Genomic DNA, 27,454 nt, shown 5'->3' on the forward strand with positions numbered 1-27,454 from the left:
TTAGTTTACCTTTCCAGGAGCTTAATCTACCCAACCTTTTCTATTTGGAGCTCAGTCCCACGCTGCCAGGGAGCTGCGGAGCCTGGGCTCTACTCTGCTCTGCCCCAGGAGGTGGTGGGAGAGCTGTGCCGGGCAGCTCGCTCCCTCTTCTTCCCCCTGCGAGGCTGATGGTGATGCCACCGAGCAATAAATTTGACCACACAAATTGTGCAGGATTTTTTGGTTTTGTTTGGTTGGTTGGTTTTTTTTTTTTTTTTTTTTTTTTTTTTTTGGTGGCCTGGCAGACTCAAAGGAGAAGTCCAGAGTGAAAATTTCTAAGTTGAGGAAATTGTTGAAAAAATTAGATTCAAGAGACCAGAAACTCTCTCCATGTGTTTTGTGACCAATCCACAAATAATTGAGGCCATGGAACAAGGAGAAAGCTGAGCTAGAAAAACCTCAGTTCTTCTCTCCTTTCCCTCTCAGGGATCCAAGTCAGGAAGACTCCATCAGCCGACAAAGCAGGCTTTTTAAAAACCATGGTGTGAATGTTGCACACTTGCAATAAAAACAAGAACATTAACGATAGCCATGCCTGGAGTCTAAATTATTGTAATGCCATTTTTCTTGGTTATTGCAAAATATAACCTGGTGCAGAGCTTTGATGACGGGATCATAAAGTTTGTGTGAAAAGAGCTGGAAACAAAACAGAAGAGAGCTGAGTTGTTTGTTTTTTTTTTTAAAAACCCTAAATTGGCCCTGGCTGACAAGGGGGGCATGTGACAAGGGATGCTGTGGTCCTGCAGGGTGCACAGGGCGGGCATGTGCCTGGGCTGGGGAGGAAGCCATGCGTGTGTAGGACCAGCAGCCCTTGTGCCATGTCCTTAGTGCCGACTGATGGGCTTAATCCATGTCTTCCTGCTCCTGTGCGCAGCCCGTGAGCCTCTGCCCTGCCGGCATCCCCTTTGCCAGCCTTCCTTTCTCGCCCTCCTCATCTCGGGATCCAAGGGGCTTCTGGCAGCCCGTTGTTCCTGCTGGAGCTGCACGGAGAGGCAGCAGGCGAGGTGTGGAGGAGGAGGGGACCGAGAGGCAGGGTGAAGTGCTGGCATCTGCGACGCGGCTTCGTTCAGTCGGTGATGCCAAGAGGCAGGGTCACTACCGCCGAGCCTCCCTCGCCCTCTTGCTGGCTGCGCCGTGCCCGGTGGGTGAGAGGGAGGAGCAGGTTTTCAGTGAGGGCATCAGCGAGATGGAGAGCCGGAAGCCCCAGCCCTCCTCCTCGCTCCCCTTCCCAGCAGTGCGCGCTCTCGGAAGGCTGTCTGCGAACGGGCTGTGACTGTGCCAGGGCCTGGAGGAGCGCTGGAGTGCTACCCAGCAGCGGAGGAAATGAAAAACGTGTGGCATGCAGTCAGGGAGCAATGGCTGGCCCGTACTGATGCCGCCTGATGTCCTGTACCGAGGCAGTGCCCTGGGGGCTGTGCCAGCCCTGGCAGTGCCTCTGCACTGGGAGGTGACACCGCGGGGACGTCGTGCTGGTGCCCAGGGTAGCCCTCGTGCTCGGCTGGCAGCGCTGCGGGAGGTCGCTCTGGTCTGTGCTGGGGTTTTGCCCTGTCTGAGGGTACGGCGAGCTGGCACCTCGAGCCCTCTGAGCATCCAGCCTCCTGCTTCTGGTTTGTTAGTGCCTGGTGAGCTGCCCAAAACTCCTGTCATGCGGGAAGAGTGGCAGCCTGTCCGCATCCTTCTGAGCTGCTTGGTAAGAGGTGCCGTGCTCTTGCAGCACCTCAGGGGTTCTTTTCTTTATTTATTTTTAATTTTTTTTTTCTTTTTTTAACCCCAACTTCGAGGTACACGTTAAACTCCTATGCTCTAGGGTAGACCCTTGGCAGACCCATTGCATTGGAGTTATTTTAAATGGGAAATAATTTCCTTGTTTGGAGTGTTCTTTTTGAAAGTGGCGTACAGAAAGTTCCTGCACAAAAGCATGGTTTGATTGATGTTGAATGAGAGTCAACCTTTGCTCCTGAGTTCGTGCATCTCATTCTGCCTCCCGTGGAAACCAGAGGCGGTGTAAGCAGCTGGTCCAGGTTCAATGCAAGAGGTGACCCTGGATGAAAGTGGTGTATTTGTAAAAAGAGGGGTGGCCTTAAAAAGATCTGGGCTTCTCAGATATAGCGTTTGAGTCCCTAATATTTGTAGCCCAAAATGGAAAGGAGGAGGTAATTGCCATGCAGCTTCCTAGGTTGAAATGCTTCAAAGAATAGCCCCAAAATGAAATTTGTTGTGTGGGGAAAACTAGTTCTCCCCTGTTCCCCTCCACATTTATTTATAGTTAATAACAGTGTGTACTCCTCTTTGGATCTATCCCAGGCTGAAACCAGGCTACAGATTTTGCAGTACTTTGTAATGGGAAGTCTCAAATGAAATTAAATATATTTATTTCAAGCATGTATGTAGACAGGCCACCTGGTAGCAGAGATATTTATTTTTTGCTTTAAAAAAAGAGTAATAAAAGAGATTTTAGGTGATGTTACTCCTGTGGTAGCCTCAGACTGATCTTTGCTACACAGTGTCATGGTGTGATATGGAATGTATGTATTACTTTTTTTGCTTGTACACAGAAAGCCTCAGCTCCACCGTAGGGTCCTTTTTCACTGGCATCTTGTCCTGCGTTAGATGGTTCAGCTGACTGGGCTCCTTTGAAAGATCATGGGTTTAAATTCACCGCCTGCCCGTCCCCCTGAGTCTCTGCTTTCAGGAGTCGGTTTTAATGGAAGCCAGGGTGGCCTTTCACAGTGAGAAAAAGATTTCAGTGGTGTCAGCAGTGGATGTGAGGATAAGGGCAGCATTAATCCTCTAGTGACAGCACCTCCAGCTAGGTTGTTAGTCCCACATAAGTCTTAATGTGTGCATGAGGCTGAGACTGCTTCCCTAGCCAAGTCCTAGGCTCAGCACCGTGCTTTGGCTGGTGGGGATTCAGCGGTGGAGATCTGGCCCAGGTCGGGTACAGAGCCGTGCCCATAATTGCATCTATAAGGAAAAGTATTTTCCTTTCGTCATTGTTGAGCTAATTATTTGTCAACTGTAGTCCCGCTCCAGAAATCAATAAGGAATGAAGCTTTGTTTGGCTGTTTTTTGAGAGAAGGTGCATTTTTACAGTCTTCCCTTGGCCCTGCAGCAAATAATAGCAATAACAAATCTATATTTCTGCTCGTTGTGTTTTCTGTTATCTGGATCTCTTCAGTGAGATAACACGGGGAGCAAGAAATTGTAGTGTTCTCTCTTTTTTTTACTTCTGTCTGTGTGTTTTCATATTTTTTAAATTAACCTTATCGACTCAAATATTGCAAGCACTGCTCTCTGGCTCTGGGAGGCGGGGGGGCTGCTCTGCTGTGCCTGGAGCCTCTTCTCTGGATGGGTTTTTGCACCTCTAACCGCCAGCTCCGTGCATTTTCATATATGGGGATAACGTCTGTTGACTCATGAAGATTTTTGCCCTTTCGCAATCAAAATGCCTACTTGGGTCATTAAGGGCCGGTAGCGAGTGGCTGTGTCTTTGCCCTGTCTGCTCCCCAGGGCCAGCGCTGAGCCACTCTGTCAGGGGGTGTCCCGTTGACCCCATGGGCTCTCAGGGCAGGCACGCAGTGGATGAAGCTGGGAGGGGTCAGGGATCACCCTGTGCTTGGGAATTGCCTCCCCGCTTCCCTGGGCCATGAGAGCACTTTCTCCTGTTTCTGACACCAACACCTTGTCTCTTGCAAACTTTTACCTGTCCCCACTGGAGAGTTAAAGCTGCGCTGAAGCTTTGTAGGGCGCGTGATTCTTTTTTTTTTTCTTTCTTTTTTCTCTTTTTTTTTTTTTTTTAACCTTTAAGCAAGCAATATATATTCAAGACTAAAATTAAAGATACGCAGGAAATGAAATTGCTAGCATTGCTTCTGCTTGGTAGGGAAACTATTTCCGTCCCTGCTAATGGAGGGAGGGGTCCTGCTCTCAGCTCCGGAGGGTCTGAGGTGGGGGCACAGAATTAGCAGCAGCCACAAAAATAAGAGAGGAGGAGAAAGAATAACTGAACAAGGCCAGGGAAAGCCTCCGAAGGTGCTTGCATATTGGCTGTGTTCAGGCCGTGCTCCATCCCCTGGGGTTTTCCTAACATCTGGAGCAGCTGGACACCCGCCCAGCCCTGGATGTGGGAATATCACCAGGAAAACTGCCCAGGAAGCCCCCACCACCCCGCCAAAGGCTCTGCGCAGCGGATGGATTAACTGCAGCAAGGGATAAACCTCCTGGAAAGCCTTCTAGAGGAGCAAGTGATGCTACTGTAGGCCCATGTAAGCTGACAGGCTCTTAATAGAGGGATAACCCTGCCGTTCCCCTGCTATTGAGTCGCTGTGCTTCAGCTGGCAGAGAAGGGCCAGGGCACAGAGGAAAGAGGTGAAATCCCAAAAAGGCTACGAGTCCTCCAGCCTCTCCACGGGAGAGCGGTGGCTTTTGCTGGCTTCCCCTGCAGACAGACCGCTGGGGCCCTGGCAGATCCCTGACAGAGCTGTGCCAATCTCCGACTTCGTCTCCTGGGGTGGCAGGAATAAGAACATCAGATTAAATAAGCTTTTTTGGAAAGGAAAATCCTAAGAGTGAACGAGCTCAGAAACTTAAAGGCAGGGATTCAAGTTTCTATTGCTGTTGATTAATTTAATGTGAAATACAAAGAGTGGGGATGGGAGGGAGTTCTAGAGGGATTTGAGGATTGTCTCTAAAGGAAGCCCACTGCAATAGCCTGAAGGCGACACGGGGATGAGCAAGCTCTGTGAGGTCTATATAAGAGTGGAAAACTGGCAGCTTTCTGGCCAGCTACTGAAAAATCACCTCAGGCAGCTGGTGCTACATGAAAAAGGAAAAGCAAGGAAGGCCCCTGAAATACCTGCTGTCTTGGGGGATAGTCGGGTTGATGGATCAGACCTTGCCTTTGCTCATCTTCTAAAAACTCTCATCCCCGGGCTCATCGCCCGGCCACAGCGGGACCCCGAGGCACTGCAGACCCCAGCTCCCAAGGGAGAGCCGCAGTGCTCGCAGGCATCCTGATCTCACGGCGAGTGGGGTAAACCCCTGGCAATGGCTGGAAGATTGCTTTATCGGTGCCAACCATCAAAGCACAGCGCTATGAAATGTAGAAAAGCTTTATGGTTTTTTGTTGAGAACTACGTTAATGTGACAGTTTTAAAGAAAATAAATAAATAGGGCTGGAGGTGAGAAAAAGCACATATATAATTTCTCAGTTACTGCTCCCATAGCTTTTTCAATTTGACTGTTTCCCCTCTGATGTGTGAAATCTGAATCTGAATCCAGGCTTTCTCTGCTCCCTCCCTGTTGACCTCGTCAGAAACACTGAATGCAAGAGAAAAAAAAAAAAGAACAATAAATTGCTTTACGTAACTCCAGACAGGAAAACCCTGCACTTACCCTCACAGGCAGTCTTTCCCATCTGTTACCTCGCTGTGCTGCCTCTGGGTTACCTCAATAAGAAAACTTAATTGAGGCAATGTCATGTCAGGAGAGAATGATACATCCATTTTCACAGGCTCGCTTTTGTAACCTGTTTCGCTCTTAGCAGAACTACACTGGGCTTTGTTTCTTGCCAGATTTTTCCCATCGTCTTTCTAATAATAACCTCCTTTTGTAATCTTTTTCATTCATGCACAGACAAACATTTTTGTGTTGTTACTTCTTTTGGTTTTAATAGCTGTGTTGCGGTAGCTGTCCTGTGCGTAACCATGCGTGTTTAATGCGTAGATGCATAATGAGGGAGAATCTCTGCTGCTTGCAGGGCTGGACTAGATAAAGTGTGCGAGAACAGAAGGATTATCCCCCTGCTTTTTCAGACAGGGAGATGACATGAGGAGACTAATGGGAGGTTTTTAAAAGTAGTGAGAGACTTAAGGGGCTGTGAGCGTTCCCTTCCTGTCATTATAACCCAAAGCAGGGAGCTGGTGTGCATTCAAAAGTTAAAGCTGAGCCTGTCCTGCACACGTTCTGCTCATTGATGGCTGGGGCTGGACCTCCGTGGTTTTGAAGAGCCTTTGTAGTGCAGGAAGCATAGCTAGTTAATTTAGCTGCCTTAGAGGCTCCCTTTTCAGGGGCTGCGTCATCTAGGGAAGAGAGGTATGGACAGGCAGCCAGGAGCTCAGCAGTCTGTCTCCCGCCTTTAAAAAACACTATTTTTTTTTTTTTAAACTAGCAAACTTGCCTGAAGAACAGATCAGGGATGGGGGTGGCATGCCAATGCAGCCCCCCTGGCTCCTCAGTGCTTGCAAGTTCATGACAAGGAGGGTTTGGGGCTATGGGTTTGGCCAGGGTTCCCTCCATATCTTGCCCCGTCATCTCCCAAGAGCCCCGGGACATCCCTTTGGAGCCAGGAGGGCAGCAAGGTGTGGGGAGCCAGCCCCGTGGTGCAGCACAGCCTGGTCCAGTACCTCCCCGCGGCATCCTTCTGCACCGAGAGGTTCCTCAAACCACTTTTCAGGGAGAAGTCTGTCTGTTCCTGTCACTCTCATCCCTTTTCAGAGTCAATATGAATAAATGGCAGTTGAGCGGGGGGGGAGCCGTGTTTATCCCGTGGATGCCAGGCAGACAATGAACCTCGCCTTGCCCAGATGGCACAGGCTCTCCTCCAAGCAGATAAACAGGGCTGGTGCCATTGAAACGGGCCCAAACGCACCGAGTTACAGTGGTAGTATGGTAATTACAGCGCCTCCAGTGACCATCTGGACACACAAACTGGTTTTCTATTTGTAAAACCTCTCCTATGTCTCCAATATTAGCCATGTATGGGGATGCTAATTGATTTAATTGAAGCTTTCAGTGTTGAGCCGCAGGGATTGCCAACCTTTTCGGTGTAGGTACGTGATGGATTTTAATGTCCGTTTGAGGGGAGAAACTGGGGTGTGCATGCTCTGCACTTGAGGTAGCTGTGAAAGGAAGGTCTGTTGGAGGTCCTGGAGTCTGGGACTCGTGAGGTTCTTCTCCAGGGTGAGGGGAGGTGGGGCTGCTGCTTCTGAGCTCCCCTAAGCACAGGGACGGAACTTTTCTGCGCCTGGTAGGGCTGGAGTCTTGTCAGCGTGTTGGTTGATTTTAAACAAAAGTTGTCTGTCCGTGGTTTATTTATACATATACACGCAAACGTGTGTTAGATTTTGGTTATATGAAAAATAGAGTCATGGCCAAGTGATTAATATCCTTTATTTTGTACTTTAGTAGCATCTCGCAACTCTGGTCATGAACCACATGCGAGGTCCTGCATGAATACCCAAAGACAAAAGAAAACATGCGTTTAAAGGCTTCCAATGTACTGAGAGCCCTCTCTGTGCCCTTGAAAAAACTGTTTACTGGGCTTGTTTTCACGAGAAATTTTAATTTTTTTCATGGTTTGAAAATTGCCGGTTTTGGCCTAGAAGACATTGTCAGGGGTTCCCATGCCAAAAAATTATCTGAGTCTGTCTCTTTTTTCTTTATACGACCTTTTTCTAATAAACAAACAAAAACAACACCCCCCCCCTCCCCCCAACCTTGCGGCAAAGTTATCCACTGAAAGAAATAGCAAAAAGCAACCTCTTGCAGAAGTGACATAGTCAGAACCTGTTGTATTAGAAACTATTCCCAGATGACCTCAGGCTCTTACTTAGTAATATTCCTGATCGTTAACGTGCTTCGTTGTGTTAAGGAAATGTAGCAGTGTACCATCAGTGGTATGTGTTCCCCACGATAAGCAGTGTCCTTAGCACTTTACCTCTTCCCCTGTAGCTTTTTGCCACTCTTCTTGAGGGAAGTATTTTGGATTTTTTTTTTTCCTGTGCTTTCTCTTGTTTACAATAGGGGGGATGTAGTGGCTCATGTTGCCTTAATTTCCTGTTGATTTTGCTCTGTCCAGATTCCTCATTAACTGTTTAATCAGGAACATGGGAAACAGCCAAACGTTTTTCTGTGAAAGGCACGTAGAGTTTGGAGGGAGTAAAGCAGCTCAGAGGAGGCGCCTGCAAACAACCGAATTATTGGCCTGAAATCTTTTTGTCCCAGTAGGCAGCTGATTGGGAAAGGGGAGATGATCTTGGTTCTGCAGAAGCAGGGGTGGGACTTTGGCAAAAGGTGGGAGCGTATAGTTCTTCTCGCTTGGGAAACTGATGGACTCCTTTTGGCCATCGGAACAGCGGGAGCTGGGGAAAACCAAAGGATGGGGAGGGTTTTGGACTTGAGGTTTGGTGGCATCTGGTGTGAGCAGAGCCCAGGCTCGCTGGTACAGCGAGGATTAGTCCCTCTGGGTCTGAGAGGAGGCACCACAGCACCCGCTGCCCTCGGGGAGTGTGGGGGTACAGCTGTGGTTTAAAGCCAGCAGCTGATGGGAACAAGAGTCAGGGCGACTGCTTAAATGGAAAATAGTTACCATGCCCATCAGGCCCCTGTGCAGCTTGTTCCCATTAAGCCCTATTTGAAGAGATACAGTGACACACAGATGTCATGTCGACCTCTCCACATAGGGCTGAATCCAGAATGAAGCGTTGTGGGACATCTTGCTCTTTCCACACCAAATAGCCCTCAAGATTGCTGCCAAGCTGATCGACTGGTAGGCGTCTAGTCAAAATACCTTTAGAGATCCTGGGCTTCTAGCATCAAAAAGCAGTGACACGCTGACATTCTCCAACATGCAAAACGTCCTCCATTGCCACCAAAGGCAAATTCTGCAAGATGGGCCTTGTGTGCTCTGGGGCTCCCTGGGGAGGATGATGTGAAGAGCGATGGCAATCTGCTGGGGAGTTTACTCGCACTTCTCAAGGGTGGAGGCTCCTGTCAACTGGCTCTCACAGGAGACTTCAGAAGTAATCTTCCCTGATGTCAGTGCACATGTTAATTGGACTTGACAGATGATAATGAAGAAGAGGCTGTAACCGAGAAAGGGTAGAGGGAATGTCGTAACTCTTGGGGGAGGAGGGGAAAACAGAAAAGTCCAGATGTCCAGAAGTTACGTGAGGTAACTCAAAATATTCATCTTTGCTATTTCTGGTACGAGAGGTGGTAGATGCGGTGGAAAATCAGTAACTCTACGGTGTCTTGCCTGCAAAGGTGGTTTTCTTTATCTCCAGTTCACATTCATGGCTTGGTCTTGCTGTTAACCTTTTTACGGAAATGAGTTTTTTGGTGAGAGATCCTGCTCTGTGCAGAATGTCATAGTGGTGTGGGGGGACCGTGCACCCAAGGGACTGAGTTACCGGTTATTCCTGGCAAATAGGGATGGGGATTGGCTTCCTGGGTGCTGTGTCTTCAAGCACAGAGCTTATAAGCAGAATGTAGCACTGTTCTTGGAGCTGTGGTTCCGTGCCCAGGTGCCTCATGGCTAACGCGTAATTAGCCTCAATTAGCTTAATTAGTCTGGAAAACATTTTTTTTTTTTTTTTTTGCCTTTGCTAGAAGGTCAGCGTGTCCTCCCCTGGCTGGCTGGATGTTCTGGCCTGGTGCTATTGGCAGCGTGCGCAGGACGCTGGCGGTGCTGGCAGAGCCATGCTGGCTGGTGCGTGGTGTACCACGTGGCGCAGCCCCGTGTGCCGCGGCATCGGAGGGGGTCTGCCAGCCCCTGGCAGTGCTGCATGCTCTGGGGTTCAGAAGGTGCATGTGCAGTTCCTCTCCCAGATGACGGGGAAGTCTTTTAGCCCTTGAGCCTTTCGTGCGTGACTCGCATAATGATAAAACTCCTGCAGAGACTAGCTCCTTGAAATAGGTGGGATTTTGCCCCCTCAGCGGTAGGATTGGTGTCTAAATGCCACTGCAGAATTGGGCTGTGGCCGTTCTCTGCCTCTGCTCCCCATGAAGTGGAGGTGACAGCACTTCTCTCACTGCTGAGACGTGGTGGCAGAGGGGCTTGCCCGGAGCACTGCAGGCGGGGGTATAGGCTGTTTCAGAGAGTCCTGTGCAAACAGTTGATAGTTGCAGACTCAGTTGCCCCATGATTGTGCAATGAAAAGAACAGCCTTGTTTATCGTCATCAAATCAGATAAAAGTGGCATCTGGCAGTTGCATTTGTAGTGTGCTCAAAAGAGGATGCTGTGTGCCAGAGGCAATGCCTTCCCTGTGGTAAGAGCCAGCACAAGGACCCAGCTCTGTTGAGGTGACTGTCACCCTCGGATTAGTTTAGAATAACCTCTTCAGCAAAGTCATCCTGTGATCCTTGCTGCAAGGTTTCAGGGAGGACAGAAATCCTCCCATTACAGCTCCTTCTGATGTGTGTTTCCTGATTGTGGGCTCTCATATTTTTCTTGTAATTACCAGCAAACTGCCTGAACAAGAGCTGAAATGCTTTTCCCTGACTGTCAGGAGCACAACACCCACTGATGAGTCAGGAGAGGAAGAGCTCCTGCTTCACGGGAGAGGGTATCGGGGGAAAGGAAGGGGAGAAGACGGGGAAGAATAGCTGCCAGAGAGTTGTGGAATAAATGACATTTGTTTAAAGACACATTAGAAGATTAATGATGGGAGTTAAACTATGAAAGCAACAGGGCCTAAGTGTACTATTAATGGAACCCATTTTCTTTGCCATCTCCTGCAGGAACTCTTTGTAAGTACAGAAGGGGGAAAATCACTTTACAGTAATAACTGTTATTTATATAAGAGAACAACATTGGATGTATCAAAATGTGAGGTTTCAAGGTAATAACTGGACCCTCACAATCATTGTTATCCATTTAAAAGGCAATTTCTGTGATGGTGAATAGATGGAGGAAATAGCCCCAATCCTGCAACTGATCGTAAACGAGGTTTATTTTATTATTATTGTTATTAGTCAGTTCCCAATCTGGTGAGATTGTGTTAAGAAAAAGGGAAAAGACTGGAAGAGATGAAGGAGGAATCATCCTTGCAGAATTTTTTGGGACCGTTTGATGGGCTCATTAGTGACTTGGGGCCTCATCTTGGCTCCCTCCAGTCGGTCAAATGTCCCATTGCAGCATCGTTGACTCACATCTCATAAAGAGCAGCAAGCAAACAGATGACTTGATCTTGTAGCCTCAGAGAACTGCTCCTGTTCTCCACCTGTAATTCACACTGGTGGAAGGTGGTGTTGCAAGTATAGGGTCAATTAATAGTGCAAGCTGAGAGGATAAGGATGGCTGTAGTCAGTGATTGTCTCTTCTGGGCCATGGACCACAGGGGTTGTGCTGGCAGGTCAGCTCAAGCTCAGGCTGTGTTTGGGTACAGCTCAGGTGAGCAGACTGTGGCTCTGCTCCATGGACAGAAAATCTGTTCTGCACAAAGCATGAGCCCAGCTCTTCTGCAGGAATCAGGACAGAATCATGAATGATTCATGAGGAGGGGCTGGGGGTAGCAAGGAAGGATGATAATAATATTCTCCATGTGGTCAAAATATAACAATAATTTGACCAGCTCTAATTTTTAATAACCACTGGGTTTGTGAGCAGATGTGATAGATGAGCTTGAGCAAACCATAGCCTCCCAAGCTGGCTTTGCACTTCAGAGCAGCAAGGCTGCTCTCTGAAAAACTAGAGCTCTGTAAACCTTGTCAGACTGTGGTAAGAAGGAGCAGAAAGTTGAAAAAGAGGGGAGAAAGGGTCTGTCCTGTTTTTATAGTACTCTGATTAGAATAAGTGTCAGACATGAGCCTCAATTCATCCCAGTTCAGAGCAGTGCTTGAATGGGAATTTTATATTTAAACCTCAAGTCTCACCAAGTGAAGTCTTTTATAAGGGCCAGGGTTTTTCCCCTTCAAGTCTGCGTGCATGGCGTTATCTTGAGCGTGGAGCCTCAGACTGTGATGCATGAAGTAAGAGGGGTGGCCAGGGGGGGTGACGGTGGGGGAGGTCTGGGTGTTTGATGGTGAGATAGCAGTTTGCTGTCCCGGAGGTGGCCCTGGACATCTCTCATGTTGGAAGAGGCTGGGGAGGATGATAAAGCAGCCCTGTTTCTGCAGGCAAGTTCTGCTAGCTGGGATAATGAAAAAGAATTGGATCCGTGAGGGCAGCTGACACAGCTCGCGGTCTCTAAGATGTTTTCAGTGTTGTGTTAAGACGCCTTTTACAGACTTTGAGAACTGCAGGGAATGTGGTGCCGCCTGCGGCTGGCAACCATAACTCTTCGTGTGACAGCAGCAAGAGCAAACCCCCAGCAGAGGAGCCTGGACCACCCACTGAAACGCAAGCTGGTCCCAGACTTCTCATGGTTGGAGGGTGCCTTGGCAAGAGCCCCTGTCCTGCCCTTCCCTCCGGTGTGTGCTTGGGCTCGCAAGTGTTGATATGTCTGTATTCAGCTCTTGCAGGTATCCTCATTAAGGTGGTTGAAAGTAGGAGGATTTAACGATCTGAACCATGACTTTAATTAATCAGCATAAATGTTGCTTATTTATAACATAAACCACAGCCTATGGATAACTCTGTTGTTTAATTAAGTTTATCGCTGTGAACCTGATCCAGTTCCTTGCTGCATTAATGTAATCCAGTATCCGCTCTAAGAAGCATCATAACGAACTACAAGGGATGTAATTCACTCCGCTCATCCTCTGCTTTGCGAGTGTGGCTGGTTCTGGTATGTCTCATTCGTGACCCAGTGTGGGTACCGATTCCTCTCTGATCCCACCAGCCTCGCCTGCCTTAGCGTGCTGCTGCTTCCAGCACGCCTGACGCCTGGGAGCCTGCAGTAGCTTTTCCTTTGGGTTTCTTTTACCTTGTTAACTAAGGGTTTTTGTGTCCAATTTAATTTAGTCCATGCAGCTGAGCTTTTTCTTCGTCCTTGCCTTTTGCTTTCTTTTCTTCCTCTTCTCTCAGCCTTTCCCGTTTCTGTGTAGCGTGTTTAAAACTTTTCCGCGTTGCACAGATGTAGGGGAATCTGTAATGAGCTCCCAAGCTGAAAGCAAAAGCTGTTTGCCTAAAAGTTGTTCTTTACCTACATTGAAGAGCATTGTACTAGAAACCTCAGAGATTCTTTGGGAAAAGTTTGAGTAACTTTTAAGGATTTTGTGGTTATTTTCTGTTGTGCCAAGGATTCTCCAGGCAATGTTTGTCACCCCACATAGGGATGGTCTCCAGAAGATGGTAAGACAGATTGCTTCGAGCGGGGATGTTACTGTGCATCACTTCAGTCACTTAGGTCTCTGTAGGTCCCTTCTCTCAAAAAGTAATCTAACAACAAAGTGGGGCTGCTTTTTTTTCCCCAACAAGAGCATCCACCTGAGAGTTTAACGTGCCGTAACTGGTGCACATTACCTTCAGATCTTAATTAATTTCGATTTTCCTGAGTATCTGTATGTTTCTGGACCTCTTCAAAATGGGCATGGTAGTGTTTCTTTGCTTCGTGGAGGTGTCGTGAGGATAAGTAGTTGCGAAACTCACAGGTTGTGTTAGAGATGGAGGGGTTTGCAGGAGGTGCCAGTGCTCAAGGCAGAAGATGGGCCTCTGGCAATCCCGGTGGCGTGACTGAGCTGGTTCAGCTCTAAGTGTCACAAGGCACCATTTGGCTTGGGCACTGAAGTCCTACGGTCACACGTCCAGCTGCAGTGCGGATTCAGTGCAAGGCAGGTGGGCACAGGTGCTGATTTGGGGTTGAACGGGAGCCACTCTGTACACAAGCAAAGAAAGAAAAAGCAGTTCTTTCCCAGTAACACATCATCATTTTCTTAGCAAAAAAATATACAAACTGGGATTAGATTAATTAGCGGTTTGCTGCTAAAATGGATGGAAATTAAGGGAAAACCATGTCAGAGTCCAGGGAAAAGAACATTCCTGTTTTGTTTTCCCATCCAGAAGGCAGGGGAAGAAGTGATCGGGGAAAAAAAAGCAGTGAGCAGAGCACACTAAAGAGGAAAGGCAGGAAGACATTAAAGTAACCTATTAAATTGCTGAAGGCTGAGTGGCAAAAAATAAATAAATAGAGTCTGTGTAGATTGATGGATATTGGATCTGAAGGGCTTCCACATCTGGTGTGGCAGCTCTTTAGCATCTAATTTCAGTGTGACTCAGCAGGAAAAGTTGTTTGTTCTAACAGTAAAGCAAAGAGAAGAAAACAATCCTGAGGCACGTCAGCGAAGGGCTCGCATGTCATTGTTTTGTAATTGGATCAAACTCTTTCATGCTATTTAATACATCTGGATCTTCTGCGATAGGGGTGAGGCTTCCAATGTCACCCTTTCCCACCCTTGTTCATCTTCTACTCAGCTTCTCTGTGATCACCTCCTACTCTTAGGCCCCACTCTCTTCCTTGGAGAGGGACCACTGCAGGACCCCAGGCAGTGAGGTTTCCTATGGGGCATAGAGACCAGTGACTCTAAAGTCCAGCTTGTTAGGGACAAAGTTTCAGTGTCTGTAAGTAAAAAGGCTAAGGTGCTAAACAAGGGTTTCTGAAGTCTCTTGGTGTATTAAACTCAGTTTATTTGCCATGTGGTCTTGCAAAACCTTGAGGAGTTGCTCTATCTCTCTGTGCCTCTGTTCTTCATCCATCATAAGAGAACGGAAGTCATTCCACCCATCATTTGTCTGTCTTCTATCTTTAAAGGAACTGTCCTATCTGGTGTCTACATCCAGCATGGTAGGTCCTTGTCCTTGGATCCATCTTTTAGAGATTTGTAATAGTAGCAATGGTTGATGATTTGTAGCGAGTACAGAACTGGTGCAGAATACCTCTAAGCTCTCCATATTAGTAAGAGCAAAACCCGAGACCCTGTCGCTACTGCAGTTTTTGTCCCCTTCTCACCTTGACGCTGGGGATATGTCCAAGGCTATTTGCTATCTCTGTGTATGCGATTAATCAGCTGGTGGGGGGAAGCCTGGAACTGGGGCCTGGCACTTACGTACTCCATCATTTGGTCTAAGCTCTGCATCCTCCGCAATGCACTGGTGTGTGCCAGCCTGGGAGGAATCAGCAAGTGGTGCCAAAGCCCTCACATCCTTGGAACAGGGAAATGCTGAAAGAAGAGCAAATGCACTGTAAATGCTACGATCCCAGGAAGGCTTAAGAGCAAAATGGTCACTAAAGGCCCCGCTTACATAAATGGAAATCCACTGGCTTTAGAGGAGCCCCAAATTCCTTTAATCCGGAAGCATGCTGGAGGTCCAAGCAATGGCTCCCTCTGCAAGAGGCAAAGTGTCAGCTTTGGAAATATTGCTCTCCTTACATCATTGTCAATCAGTAAATCCTAAAGCATTGCTGAGAGTTGTGTGTATGCTGGAATAGCCTTGGCTGCCACTGAAACACAGCCGCCTCTGGGGATGGAGCTCTGGGCCTTTGTGGTCATCTGTCTTGTCGGTACAGAAGGGGCTTATTGTGGGTGTGACAGCAGGAGAGCATCCTGCGTCGTCCAGGGCTCTGCAGCGGTTTCCTTTCTGCCTCCCCATCCTGTGGCTGCTGCCTGCTCTCAAACGCAGAGTCCCACCGCTGCATTGTGCATTGCCATCCCTCAAATCTATGATTATAACTATAAATCCTAATGGACTTTCCCCATTTGTTTTTTGGCACTTTTTTTTTTTTTTTTTAGCTTAGAATTTTACACATTGTTTCTTCCTTCCTCATTCTTTTTGTTTGCCTGGAAGTGGCACTTGGGCTTTGTGTGGTTATTTTTCTTGTACTTATACTCTCTACTGACTTAATTAAGTTCTTGCTTGTTTCCTGGTCTTGCCAAGTTTACTGGCCCCACCAGGGCTTCCCAGTGCTCTCCTCCTAAAAACCACAGCTGCTGCCAGTCCAGCTGCCACCTGAGACCATGAAAATGGGCAGAAAAACTTCCTCTTGAAATTCAACTTGACATTATTGAAACAAAAGACAGGCAGGAAAACGATGTTCCCAACTTTGGACAGTGGCTTTAGGCTGGTTTCCTGAGAAAATAAGATTTAGGCTTTTAGAGTGATCTTGTGTGGGTAAGTGTCCATCCAGTAGCTTGAATTTTGTGGCAAACGGCAGTCCAGCTTGACAGATAGGCTTCACAGAGATGTAGAAAATCTGCGCTAGAGAGCACTGTTGTGAATACCTCCTGCTGTGAGCAAAGCCTCAGGGAAACAAAAACGCATCCCACCACACCACGTACGCACATGCAGAAACAGGCTCTTGGTGGCTGGAATTGCCTGTTCTCTTGCTGGAAGATTTCTGACACCCCCAGAAGGCTCTTCCCTCCTGGTACCCATTTGCTTCCGTGTGCCTTTGGCAGCAACATCCCTGGACAGTGTCCGTGGCTCTTGGGATGCTTTGAGTGAAAGGTGTCCCTCTGTGCCTTCCTGTCATTCTATTTTTAGCATTACGTCTTCAAATCCTTCCCTTTTCTGTCCGCAAAACCCTGTCCACGTGAGATGGAGAGCCCTTCTTCTTCATTCTTGCAGCCTGTCCTGCTGGAGCCCTCGCACATCCCTTTCTTTCAGAGCCGTAATCTTTTATTCCCTGCCTCAGCCCTGACCTTTACACCTCAGGAAGGTTAAAACAGTCATTCCTCCTCCCTGCTTTTCTCTCCTCGTTTTTGGGAAGTCTCTTGACAGTCTTTTCAGGGGATTAAGTAGGATTTGTCTGGTTGCAAACACACTATTTGAATTCACAGATCAGGACTTTACCCGTAGCTGCAGCGTGCCTCAAGTCTGCGGCTGTGGAAGCCCGTAGGAGTTTCCCTGTTGGCTTTAAAGGCCCTCAGTTTGCTGCCCTGCTTTTGTACGAGAGGCTGGCTTCAGATGGCATTAGCCAGCTCTGGTCAGGGCATTTCCATTTCAGACCCCTTCCCTGTCCCTTCGTGCTCTTTCACTTCGGTCTTCGTGCGGAGGTTGTTTGCTGGCCGCCTTGTAGCGAAATTTGTATTCGGAAAAGCAGGTGATCTTTGTCGGAAGAGCGGGACCTTGTCTCATTAGTGTGTTTTCCTCCCCACACATGAAGCAGGGGGCTGAGAGGCGAGATGAGAGTCGTCTTGCAGATGCCTGCTTTCAGAATGGCAGCTGACGTGGGGTTCCCCCTCCCGCCCCATTTTGGACATGAACAGCCATCTCCGTTTCGGGTCGGTGTGTGCGGAGGAGGGAAGCGGAGGCTGGCAGTGCTTTTCCTGCCTGGACCGCAGGGACGGTGTTTGCTGGGGCACAAAGATGAGCTGCCCCCACTGAGGTGTCGCATCCCGGCACTGTGACAGGTCGTCACCTTGGCAGGCTGAGGGAGGACGAGCGGGGAAGTGTGACAGCATTCTCTGTCTTCCTGGAAACTCCTGGTCTCAGAGAACGCTATTCTGATTTTATGTACACAAAGCAATTATTGAAGAAGAGAAAAGAGAGGTTGTGTTTCAAGCAGTAGGAACTGAAGCCCTCAGCTGTTTGTATCATGTCTCCCCTTCTCTCTCTCTCTCCCCCCTGAATTCACTCTCTCTGGATAGCAGAAATGAGAGGGAAGCGCCATTTAAATGCAGATTTCAAATGTTGGCCAAGAGCAATAAATAGCCCTCTGCTACACTGATCAGACAAACATTATCAAGTCTCTTTGTGAAGGAGGGTTTATGTTTTTAGATTTTCTTTTTCCTTGATGAGATCCTCTTTCCTCTCAGAGTAATAGCATATTGACGACTTTTTATTTTATTTTTAAGCAGCACTTCAGAGATTATAATGGAAACACAATCCCACCTGTTTCTCCACTGGAGCTATACTTGACAGCCCTGTAATGAGGAAGTCTGCAAATTTCTTATCATTTACTGTATAGACAGCCTGAAGGGTTGATATCATATTCAGCAGAGGGGAAGTGTGCAAAGTAAGAGAATCCTGCAACCGTTTTCAATCAAATTCCCCCTCGAATCAGGAGCCTTGTGGTTTTGGAGGCAGTTTGGGGGTAATGAAGCTAAGAGCAGCTGCAGGTGGGTCTCTGCTGATAAGGTTTGTGCAGGTGGTCGGGGAGCAGCCGGCAGGAGCAGGGGGACATGCGAAGGTCTGGGGTGATTCCCCCACATCCCAGGGCATCTCCCGAGGCTGGAATTCCCGAGCAGGACATCGGCGCTAAAGAGCAGTATTTTTTTCTGGTGTGCCTTTGATCTGAAGGGTTCCTGGCTTTGAGACATAAGGACTGATCAGCTCCAGTGGTAGGTGTCACATTTCTACGTGTCTAAACCTGCTTGAACTGAGGTTACAGTTCTTAATTTGAGAGTCCGTTCATCACGTAAACGTAGAGGATCTGAGGACTGTGTTTATGGTATAAATAAGAAAAGGTTGTAGGTGTGATCTTAACCTGTCAGAGGAGACACTGGAGAAATATTGCGGATGGCTTTATATCTTTTTAACTTGGAGGGACAGGTTATGAGCGGTGAAATACCATCTTTACTAAGCCAGCGCTTTGCTAACTCTACGTCATCAAGAGATGACTTGAGATGGCAATTGTGTTTCTGGGTATGGCTTTACATCTCAGTGGTATGGAAAGCATCCGAGAAAATGTAACGAACCTGAATCAAGTTAACAGGGAAAGGTCAGCTGAACACTGTTTGTTGTAGCAGTGTATAAACCTCCTGGTAACATCTGTTCCCTGTTATTGTTATAAAAATGCTACTTCATTAGATCTTGGTTGGATCATGAATTAAGTAGTGATATGTAGTAAAACTTGCAATCGTATTAGGCTTGTCAGAGTGCATATGTTGTGAATCTGGCTGGTGGCGGGCAGCACTCTGGGGAGCCACATGGCTTGGGGGAATGGGAGAAAGGGAGGCTTTCTGCTTTTTTAGCACTGGTTGAAACCCAACTGAGGGCAGAAAGGATTCGATTTCAGCATTGTCTGTAAACTGGCTGGTGCACTTAATAGGATGAGTTGCCAAGTCTCAGCCCAGCTCCAAGAAGACAGCTGTCTCCATCGCTGAAAGCACACAAGCTGACAGCACTGCCTGTCCCCCCACTTGCTGTTTCGGCGAAAAGGAGTAGGACTGAAATGTTCGGGGTGAGAAATGAATGTCCTTCCTCTTCCTGGAAAAGTTTCTCCAGGGTAAGAGGAGAAAAGACAGAGCATCTGCCTTTCATACTGCTGCGGCTGTGCTGTGCTTGAGTGGAGTGAAAATGCTGCGTGCAGATGCCACCCCCCAGCTGTCCCTCTGCGTGGGGCAGCACGTGCTGTGGGGCCGATGGAGCCTAAGGAAGCCGTGTCTCTGGGGAGCCCCTTGTCTATGCGCTATGTCCCATGGGCTGTGTCTCGGTAGGGCAGGGCTTAGACCGAGTGCGCACTAACACACGTGCACACAGGTGCGAGCACACACACTCCCGCATATTGTCAGAGAGCCCCAAATCCGTCCCCCCCGTCCCCCATCGTGTCTGCCTGCCTCCAAGGGCTGGAACATCACTGAGGTGAGGGCAACCCGTGGGGAAGTTACTGAAATCCGTTTTTCTCAAAGGGCACTGTCATGTCATCTTGCATTTCTTTGGCTACCAGTAATACGGTTTTTTCTGGTTCTTGCTGTTAAATCATTGAGTGTTGCATTTGAAATTTGTGCTTGATGGAAATTTGCAATTGAAGTCACCTGTTGCTCAAATCTTGAGCAACTTGTAACCCAGCTATTTTCATTGCATACCCAAAGCAATAATCTCTTCTGGTTTGTAGCCTCTTGGGTTTGTGGGTTTTGTGTGAAGAGTACGGAAAACCTGTGTATATTGAGTAAAAAAAGCATTATTACTATATAAAGGATGTTTATCTATCAAGATTGCAACATCCCATGGGAAAAGATGTTCCAGCCAGTTCTTCCTGAGAAAAGCTCAGCCTCTGCCAGTCCTTGCTGCCTTCGCTTGAAGCTGTTTGAGTCTCAGTCCCTGTGAAATCCTGAGCAGCCCTGAACTGGGCGTCACAGACCCAGGTGCTCCCGAATCCCTCTGAAATATTTTTCTCATAATTCACAGAGAAGGCAGTCTAGATTGGAGACACTTATTATGATGGGGAAGATAGAAGTGATTTTTGAGGCCAACAAAGTTCAAAGACTTTGCTGTAAGTTTTCAGTATTAAAGATTTACTTGATGCAGCTTCCCATATTTAATAGACAGGAATAGATGAAAGGGAATTTCTATAAAGATTTTCGTTCATACTTAATGATACCACTATTAGATGAGCTTTGGCACTGTGTCCCAAGACATGAAGTTTTAAAACCAACCTTTTTTAAACATTAAATGACCTTTTTCATCGGGTAGCTTTAATAAATAAAGATTAGTTCAGCCTCATTACCTAGTCTGTTCTGGGGGATGGTTTAATATTTGGTAAAACTAACTAGTCTCCCAAAATGCAAGTGAATAAATTTTGCTGCTTTTCTATATACAAGCCCTGCAGGGAGCTAGGAAGGGTAATGTAGTTTGATTAGTGGCTGGGCTCTAGGAGCGCCACCGCCACCTCCATCCCGGGATTTAGGCTGTCCGGTTGTGTTCCTTTCTTTTCCAAAACTTGCTGTGGGCACTTTCCCCTTCCTCATGTATTTGCTCCCAAGGGGGACTGCAAAGTTGAAATTCAGTCAGAGCTAGGGAAAAGAGGGTTTTATTTGGGTTTTTCGTTGGTGATTTTTTTTTTTTCCCTCAGTTGTAGGGAAGTTTTCAAGATTTCCAAAAATAAAAATGGAAAATCCCATCCTGCATAGAGACAAAATGTATTTGTGCAAACATTTATGCCTAGGTGGCCTGAGGAAAATACTTGATATGCTTTGGTTTTGAGTCTTTTGTTTCTAAAATGTATTTAACTGTACATTAGCGGAAATGAATTTTGTTTGAAAACACAATTGAAGAATACACTTGAAAAAGGTGTCTGGTTTAGTTTATTTTGAAGCTTTAAAATAGAAAATAATGAATCTAAGAATGCTGACGTACACTCTTCCACCACTAATCTTTAATTTTGCTATGTCAGCACCTGGAATGTAAAAAGCATTTTGTGATGTTCATCAGGTCCAGTACATTGCTTTACCCTTTCCTGGAAACACGGCAATAGTGAAAAGTTTACACCCATCAGACAGTTTTGTGTTTGAGAAAGTGAGGCCTGGCCAGAAGTTTCTCCTCTGTCTGCTGACGCTTTCCTAGAGAAGCAGGGAGTTGAGCAAGCTGCTTCTTGGGGCACTTTAGTATCCCAGCTTCTTTTTAATTAAGAGCAGTCACCAGCCATATCGATGTCTTGAAAAGCTGTGATCCGTGCTCCTGGCCTTAGAGGAAAGCACAACCTTTTTTCTTCCGTAATGAGATTAAGATTAACTGCCCGAGCTTTGCAGATAATGATGGTGCTCGCGTGTTAGCAGAGCAGAGGAGATGGTGTCGCCTGAAGGACTGGGAATGTTCGCCAAGACATCTGTGCGTATCGTAGAAGTATGGCTGTTTGTTTCTTTAGCAGTACTTAGTTCGGTTTAGCTCCCATAAAACTGGGGAAAAAGTAGGAAGAGAACGAGTTCTTGAATGGATATCATTAGGATACGAAGTAAATCAGGTTAGTATGGACCAACTTTGCTTCACCGCTGGATTTGGTATGCGGTTGCCTTCCACAGCTGGAGCTGGGGCAGGACTGGGAAGCAGAGATGCTCCGCAGTTTTGTTGTGAGAGAAGGGATCCCACTGGGACAAGCATAGCAAGGCTGAGAGAAGAGCCCTTGTGAAATGTGATTCGAGTTGGTGGTTGGGCTGTGCTTTGAGATTTGGGTGGGTTCAAAGCGGGTCTCAGGGGCAGGAAAGCCCAAGTAAAAGGAGCCTGAACTCAAGACAGGTTTATTTGTTGGGCCGGGCTGTGTTGGAGGTTCTGTGTGTTGGTGGCAATGAAGTGTGGTCAGTGCCCACGCACTGGGGGAGCAATGAGGACCTCCAAAGCATAAACTATCCCTCTGAGGAATGTGTTCAGTCCCACCTACGGCACAACATCACTGTGCTTCTTTTCACAGTGGTCCCAGTTAGCTGTGTCTTCAAAATGTGTGTATCCTTGGACTCTCCTCTCAGCTCTTGCTCTCAGGGAGGCGGGATACCTCCTGTTTATAGCCCATGTGCTTTACTGCAGCTGCCAGCTGATTTACATGTTTCACTCTGTTTTTTCCTATCTAAACAAAACCCACAAACAAACTAAACCCGCCACAGCACAATGATATGTTTCAAAGCTTCAACAAGGCACCCAGCTGCTGTAGTTCGTTCCATGTTTCCCTGACACACAAACTAGCAGAGCCCCTCTAATCCCTGCTTTGCCAACCTACGTGGTGCAGGGCCTGATTCAGCTGCGCCTCCATCTACTCCTGAGCAGTTCTGAATGGCATCGGTCCCGTTGGAGTTGTTTTTGGAAAGGGAAGATAAGCATTGGTGCCTTTTTAATATACACAACAAAACTCGATGCTACTCTTCCCCAGGTACGACTGAAGAGCTGCAGTCTGGGAGGAGACCTCCTATTAGCTAGGATAAACCCACTGAGGTGCAGGCATCCTGCCAGCTCGTAATGAAACGCTGTGATTAATGTTCCACTCCAGTTTCTTCTTGCCTTCCGTCAAGAAAATAAAAATAATACCCCACACTATCTCCCTCTGCCTAACGCAGATTTGAGTGGGCAGGCCCAGGAGCTGAGTTCAAGAGTCAAGTGCTTTCTGTTTGAAAAATATTTGTCCCTTCCCACCCACGGCTTCCCACGTGCTTCCTGAAATATTCCAGCTCTCAGCACCGTTACCAACGCTTTCTCGAACGAGCGAACCGAGGCTATCTGGGGACGTTCTTCCTCTGTCGGGATGCGAGGCAGTGCCCGGATCCGGGCTGCTGGGCGCTGCACAGCTGGATATCCCTCTCTGGGAGCACCCGTAGCGAGCAGCGGGTGCTGGTGCTGCCGTGGGTGCCGCCAGGACCCCAGCAGTGTGGGCGGCCGTGTCGTGCTGCAGCGAGCCGGCAGGTAAAGCAGCCGCTGCTGCAAAGATTTTGCCACCCACGTGTCTGGCAAGACCCAGGAGGTGGGCGAAGCGGCGGGAAAGGCCGCGTGTGGGAGGGAGAATGGATAGATGGATGGATGCGCTAACAATAGCAGCGGCAGGAGCAGAAGTGCCAACGCGGCGGCTGCTTGGCGTGGCAGCGGAGATCCCGAAAAGGGGATGGGGATGGGGGAGTTGCATGGAGCTGGGCCGGGTCCCCGCCAAGCCTAACCGCTGCCAATGCCTTTGCTCCCGCAGCTGCCATCCTGGATGACCCCATGGAGTGCAGCAGAGGGGAGAGGCTCTCCATCACCCTGGCCAAGAACCGCATCAACCGTGCACCCGAGCGGGTGGGGAAAGCCAAAGTGGAGGTGGACATTTTTGAGCTGCTGCGAGACAGCGAGTATGAGACAGCAGAAACCAGTAAGTATGCCTCCACGTAGCTGGTCCTTCCCCAGTTCTTCTCTCCGCTGGTTTGCAGGAGGTGTCTGCTTGCTCCAGGGGATAATTGTGTGATAGTCAAGGAAGGGTACAAAGGGTAAAAAGTACCTCTCGGCTCCTCTGTCAATACTTTGAAAGATTAACACATGCTTCCATGGAATTTTGGTGTAGGGGTTGGGTACGGTCTGGATGCGGGTGCAGCATCCCTTCGGGAGGTGCCTGGCACCTTTACCAGCAGCACTCGCCGTGTGTTCAGCGCCAGCCACGTGTTCACATTGGCTCTGGGGTGCATCCGCCGCAGGGGCACAGTGGCACGTAAGCAGAGGTTGGGCTTGGAGGGCAAGTGCTGGGACCAGTTTTCATTTGAGGGTTTAGCGTGGTGTTGTGAGGTGAGCCGTGGCGTGGACTGAGAGGATCTAGGTCCCCGATAAGCTTTGCCGCCACTCAGCTCAGTGACTTGGGACAAATTATTTTCTTTAATCTGTGTGTCAATAACCAGAAGTAATGATACAGGAGGCGATGCTCTTTTGTAAAGTACTTAATGGTGTGCAAATAAGAGACTCTGGGCAAGTTCAGCGCAATTAAGTTATTTTTAAAACCCCACGGAACACAGTTTGTCAGCAAACATGATAGCTCTTTCAGTGCTTTAGATTGGCAGTGGATTTGTTTACACAAAGTGAAGTTTTCAAGTGATGTTTAAAATCATGTGGATTAAAAAGAGCTGATTTTGAAAGAGCAGTATACTTCCTATTTTGCTTTAAAGTCCCTTAATACAAACTGGTCTCTACTAGACGTGTTCCTCTAGATGCCAAACATATCAACCCCATGCTGATGAATAAAAAAGGAATTGATGGTCAGTGTCCCACAGACCTCTCAGGACCTTGAGTGAAAGAAACCCAAAAGATCTAGAATAGCTTCTTCCGGTAAGAGGGAAAATCCTTTGGAATGGATAGCTTCCCTTTAGAATAATTTTTAAGATGACCTTTAGAGTTCAGGGGAGGACTGTAATTTTTTATTACAAGCTGGCTTGAAAAAGCTGGAGAAATAATTTTAAATAATAGGGATTTTGACTCTTTTCCCTTTGGTTCTCTGTTCCAAGCTTGTACAGTCTGCAGGGTATCCCCGAAAGGCGTGGTGGTACGTTGTGGTCTAGAGCAGGCTGTTTTTTCACATAGCTCTGGTCCTTATTCTGCACAGCACTGAGCATCCCTGTGCCTGGGCGACCCCGTGGTACCCAGCGCTGGTGAGGAGCAGGTCTCTGGGTAACTGTCAGAACGAGCTCAATAGGCCTGCGAGATCAGCAGATCGCTCCTTCATTTCCTGAATTAACATTTGCATTATTTATAGAAGCGTTCAGTTAATAAAGTGCATTTCAGCAAGTACCTGTATGTCTATTTATAGAGCCTGTCACCCACGAGGCAGTCTAGATTAAGATGATCACACGCGGCATCACAGGGAGTGTTTAAAACAGCAGTTCTTTGCCTTTTTGGACCCCTTATCTCTTTTAACTTTTTTTTGGTCTTTCCCATCTGTTCGGGGTTGCGCACATCCTGCTTTACCCTCCTTTGGCACAGCAATAGGGCAAATCCAGTCTGACTGGCCAGGTCATGCAGAAGGGATGGGGGCTGCTTGTGTTTCCAAGTCAGTTTGCCCCCAAAAGTATCCCAAATCTCTCAACGAGCCTCCTAGGAAATGAGAAGACTGCTTGCTTGCTTGAGCCTTCAATATCTTTGAAAGAACCAGTAGCATTTTTAGTCCCATTCTTTTTCCTTCCTCATAAATCTTCTGCAGATAGCAGCGTGTCTGTTGTTTAACTTTGCTTGGGAAACAGGCTGGATTGCCGAGTGACCCCGGAGCTGCGGTGGAGATCGCCGGCGGGATTTCTTTCTCGCTTGCACCCCTGTAACACTGCTCAGAGATCTTTCTCTTGGAACATTTTTCAAGCAGCAGAATACTAATTTGCTGAGAATGAAGTATTATGCAAGAAATTGTTGATTTCGGCAAGCGTGGTGCGTGGGGAGAACATGGAAATGGGATAAGTGAGGAAGAGGCAATCTTCCATTTCAAATTTTTACCTCAGGGTGATTTTCATTGTTTTATTTTCTTTGGCTTATAGAATGTAAAAAGTAGAAATCGGAGCAAACTGATTTGATTTTGGTGAAGTGAATATTCACGTAATTTTGCAATACGTTATATCCCTTTTCTTCAGAGGGAAAAATCTCTTGAAGCGTTTCTTATAAAAGGAAAAAATCTGGATTCTGCATGGCTCCGCTATTAGTGTCAGTGAAGTTATTCTTGATTTATACTGGTAGCAGAGGAGAATCAGATCCTTTAACTTAAATTTCAAGGCTTTCATGGCTTTCAAATGTCTGACTTCTCAGCTTTAATACGCACTGATATTTGTTATCACACGTAATATTAATAAAAGCAGTTTAGATGTTTTAACCTATGACTGCAAAGCTGTTATACATCTGTTTAATACTGTTCTCAAATTTCACGCCCTTTGAATCACCCAGAAATATCACAGCTAGCATGCTTAGCCGACTGATCTAGGAATGCTGTGATTACACCCCATCAGTGATATTCCACGTACAATTAGTGCTTCAAGAGAAGAAAGTCGTTTTGAGAGTTAGTTTTTATTTTAGTGTCGAACTATTTTTCTGTCTTTTTTTCCCCCTGACTGACTCAGGCATCTTACTATTAGGGGGCCACAAAATGACAATTGCTATAGCAGATAAAATATGAGTCAGTCTTATTCACATTCATGCGTGGTTTGCCATTTCAGCTTTATATATGAATGAAGACAAACATTGACTGTTCCTGTGTGCAACATCTGTAAAGTCCCATGTTTTGAAATGAGTTTGCAGTGAAAGGTTATGGATAGAGCTTTTTTTGCCATTCTAAGTAAAGCCTGTTCTCTCTTTGTGTTTGATGTTTCAACTCCTTTTATGGAGATCGAAAGTGACTTGTTTAATCATATCTTTATCTAAAACACCTTATTCCTTTTGATGTCCAGGGAGGGACAGATTTTCTACTTGTCACCCTGTCCCCTATCGTCTTACCAGTCTTTTAAGCATCTTTCTGTTGTTAATCCAAACATCTCGGGGCAAGTCAGCAGTCAGAGTGAGCGAGCAACTGGAGGATTTTTAGTTTTGATTTATTCACACCAATATTTCGAAGTGACTGATACGTCCATTCAGTGACATTGGCTCAAGTGTGCTATTAACTGTCCCACCATTTTTGTGGATCCTGTTGGATTTCACATTTAAGCCTTCCTCTGGTTGCGGGTTCCTGTTAAGAAGCATAAAGGATGCTGCAGGGAGCAGTGTTGGAGCCACGGCGCAGGATGCACCCTCTGTAACACCGTCTGCTTATGCGCTTGGTGCTTTTTGTATGAGAATTCCAACCTGACCAGTCCCTGGCATTCAACACCCTCTGATATGTTTTGCAACCATGGAAATGTTGAGGTAATCACGTACCTTCCCTCCTCGTTTATTTTCAGTTAGAGGCAGGAGTCGTCTTTGCGTGCTGTTTGAAACCCTTGTATCAGGTATCTCTGCAGTGAAGGAGATGCTGTGTTTTGTGCTGTGGGTGGATGCTCTTACCGGAGCGCTTTGAGCGTGCTTTGAACAGGGAGAGTTCGTGGAAATGCTTGCCAAGTGCCCTGAGATCCCAGGAGGTGAAAGGCACTATCTGACCATGACTGAGTGAATGTACATACATACATAATGCAAGAGCTACTAATTTGTTGTGCTTTTTCATGTTCAAAAATAAGCACGTATTTCTATCTTCTTTTAAAACTTATCTTGCTGTTTCCTGAGTGTCCAGACCTCTAGTTAATTCCCAAATATACTTGTGGAAACTACTAAACGTGGCCCTTTCTCACTCACGAGGCAGGGCAGACTAGTATGAAAGGAAGGCCACCGTTTTGCATTGCACATTGAACGTGCAGCTGAGCTGGCGTGAGGGCCACCTCCTCGCTCCAAACCGTAGCCTGTGCCGGGAGAGGGACAGGACGCACTCACCCCACTCCTGCTTCTGGGCAAAGCCCATAACTGCGCAGGTAGGGGTACCATAGCAGGACATCTGAGCCACGCAAGCAGCAGAGGCAGAGAGGTCCGGGTACAAGTAGAAAGGCAGCAATTGTCCATTCACACCACCCAGGAGCTGCCCCCAAGTGATGACAGGAGGG

At 47.4% G+C, this 27,454-nt stretch overlaps 1 protein-coding gene across 2 annotated transcripts in view; it reads left to right on the forward strand.

Annotated features, from left to right (window-relative positions):
• Window positions 1–27,454, forward strand: part of GRIK4 (glutamate ionotropic receptor kainate type subunit 4) — a 203,325-nt gene that overhangs the window by 102,742 nt on the left and 73,129 nt on the right. For both annotated transcript variants that reach the window (XR_010073621.1, XM_063355167.1), the window contains exon 3: window positions 23,080–23,244. Coding sequence is in view for 1 of the 2 variants with exons in the window: in XM_063355167.1 (XP_063211237.1) it covers window positions 23,080–23,244 (165 nt within the window). In the remaining variant the exon portion in view is untranslated. The remainder of the gene's footprint in view (window positions 1–23,079; window positions 23,245–27,454) is intronic.

The sequence above is a fragment of the Chroicocephalus ridibundus genome, chromosome 18, assembly GCF_963924245.1.
Source record: "Chroicocephalus ridibundus chromosome 18, bChrRid1.1, whole genome shotgun sequence".
Taxonomy (NCBI): domain Eukaryota; kingdom Metazoa; phylum Chordata; class Aves; order Charadriiformes; family Laridae; genus Chroicocephalus; species Chroicocephalus ridibundus.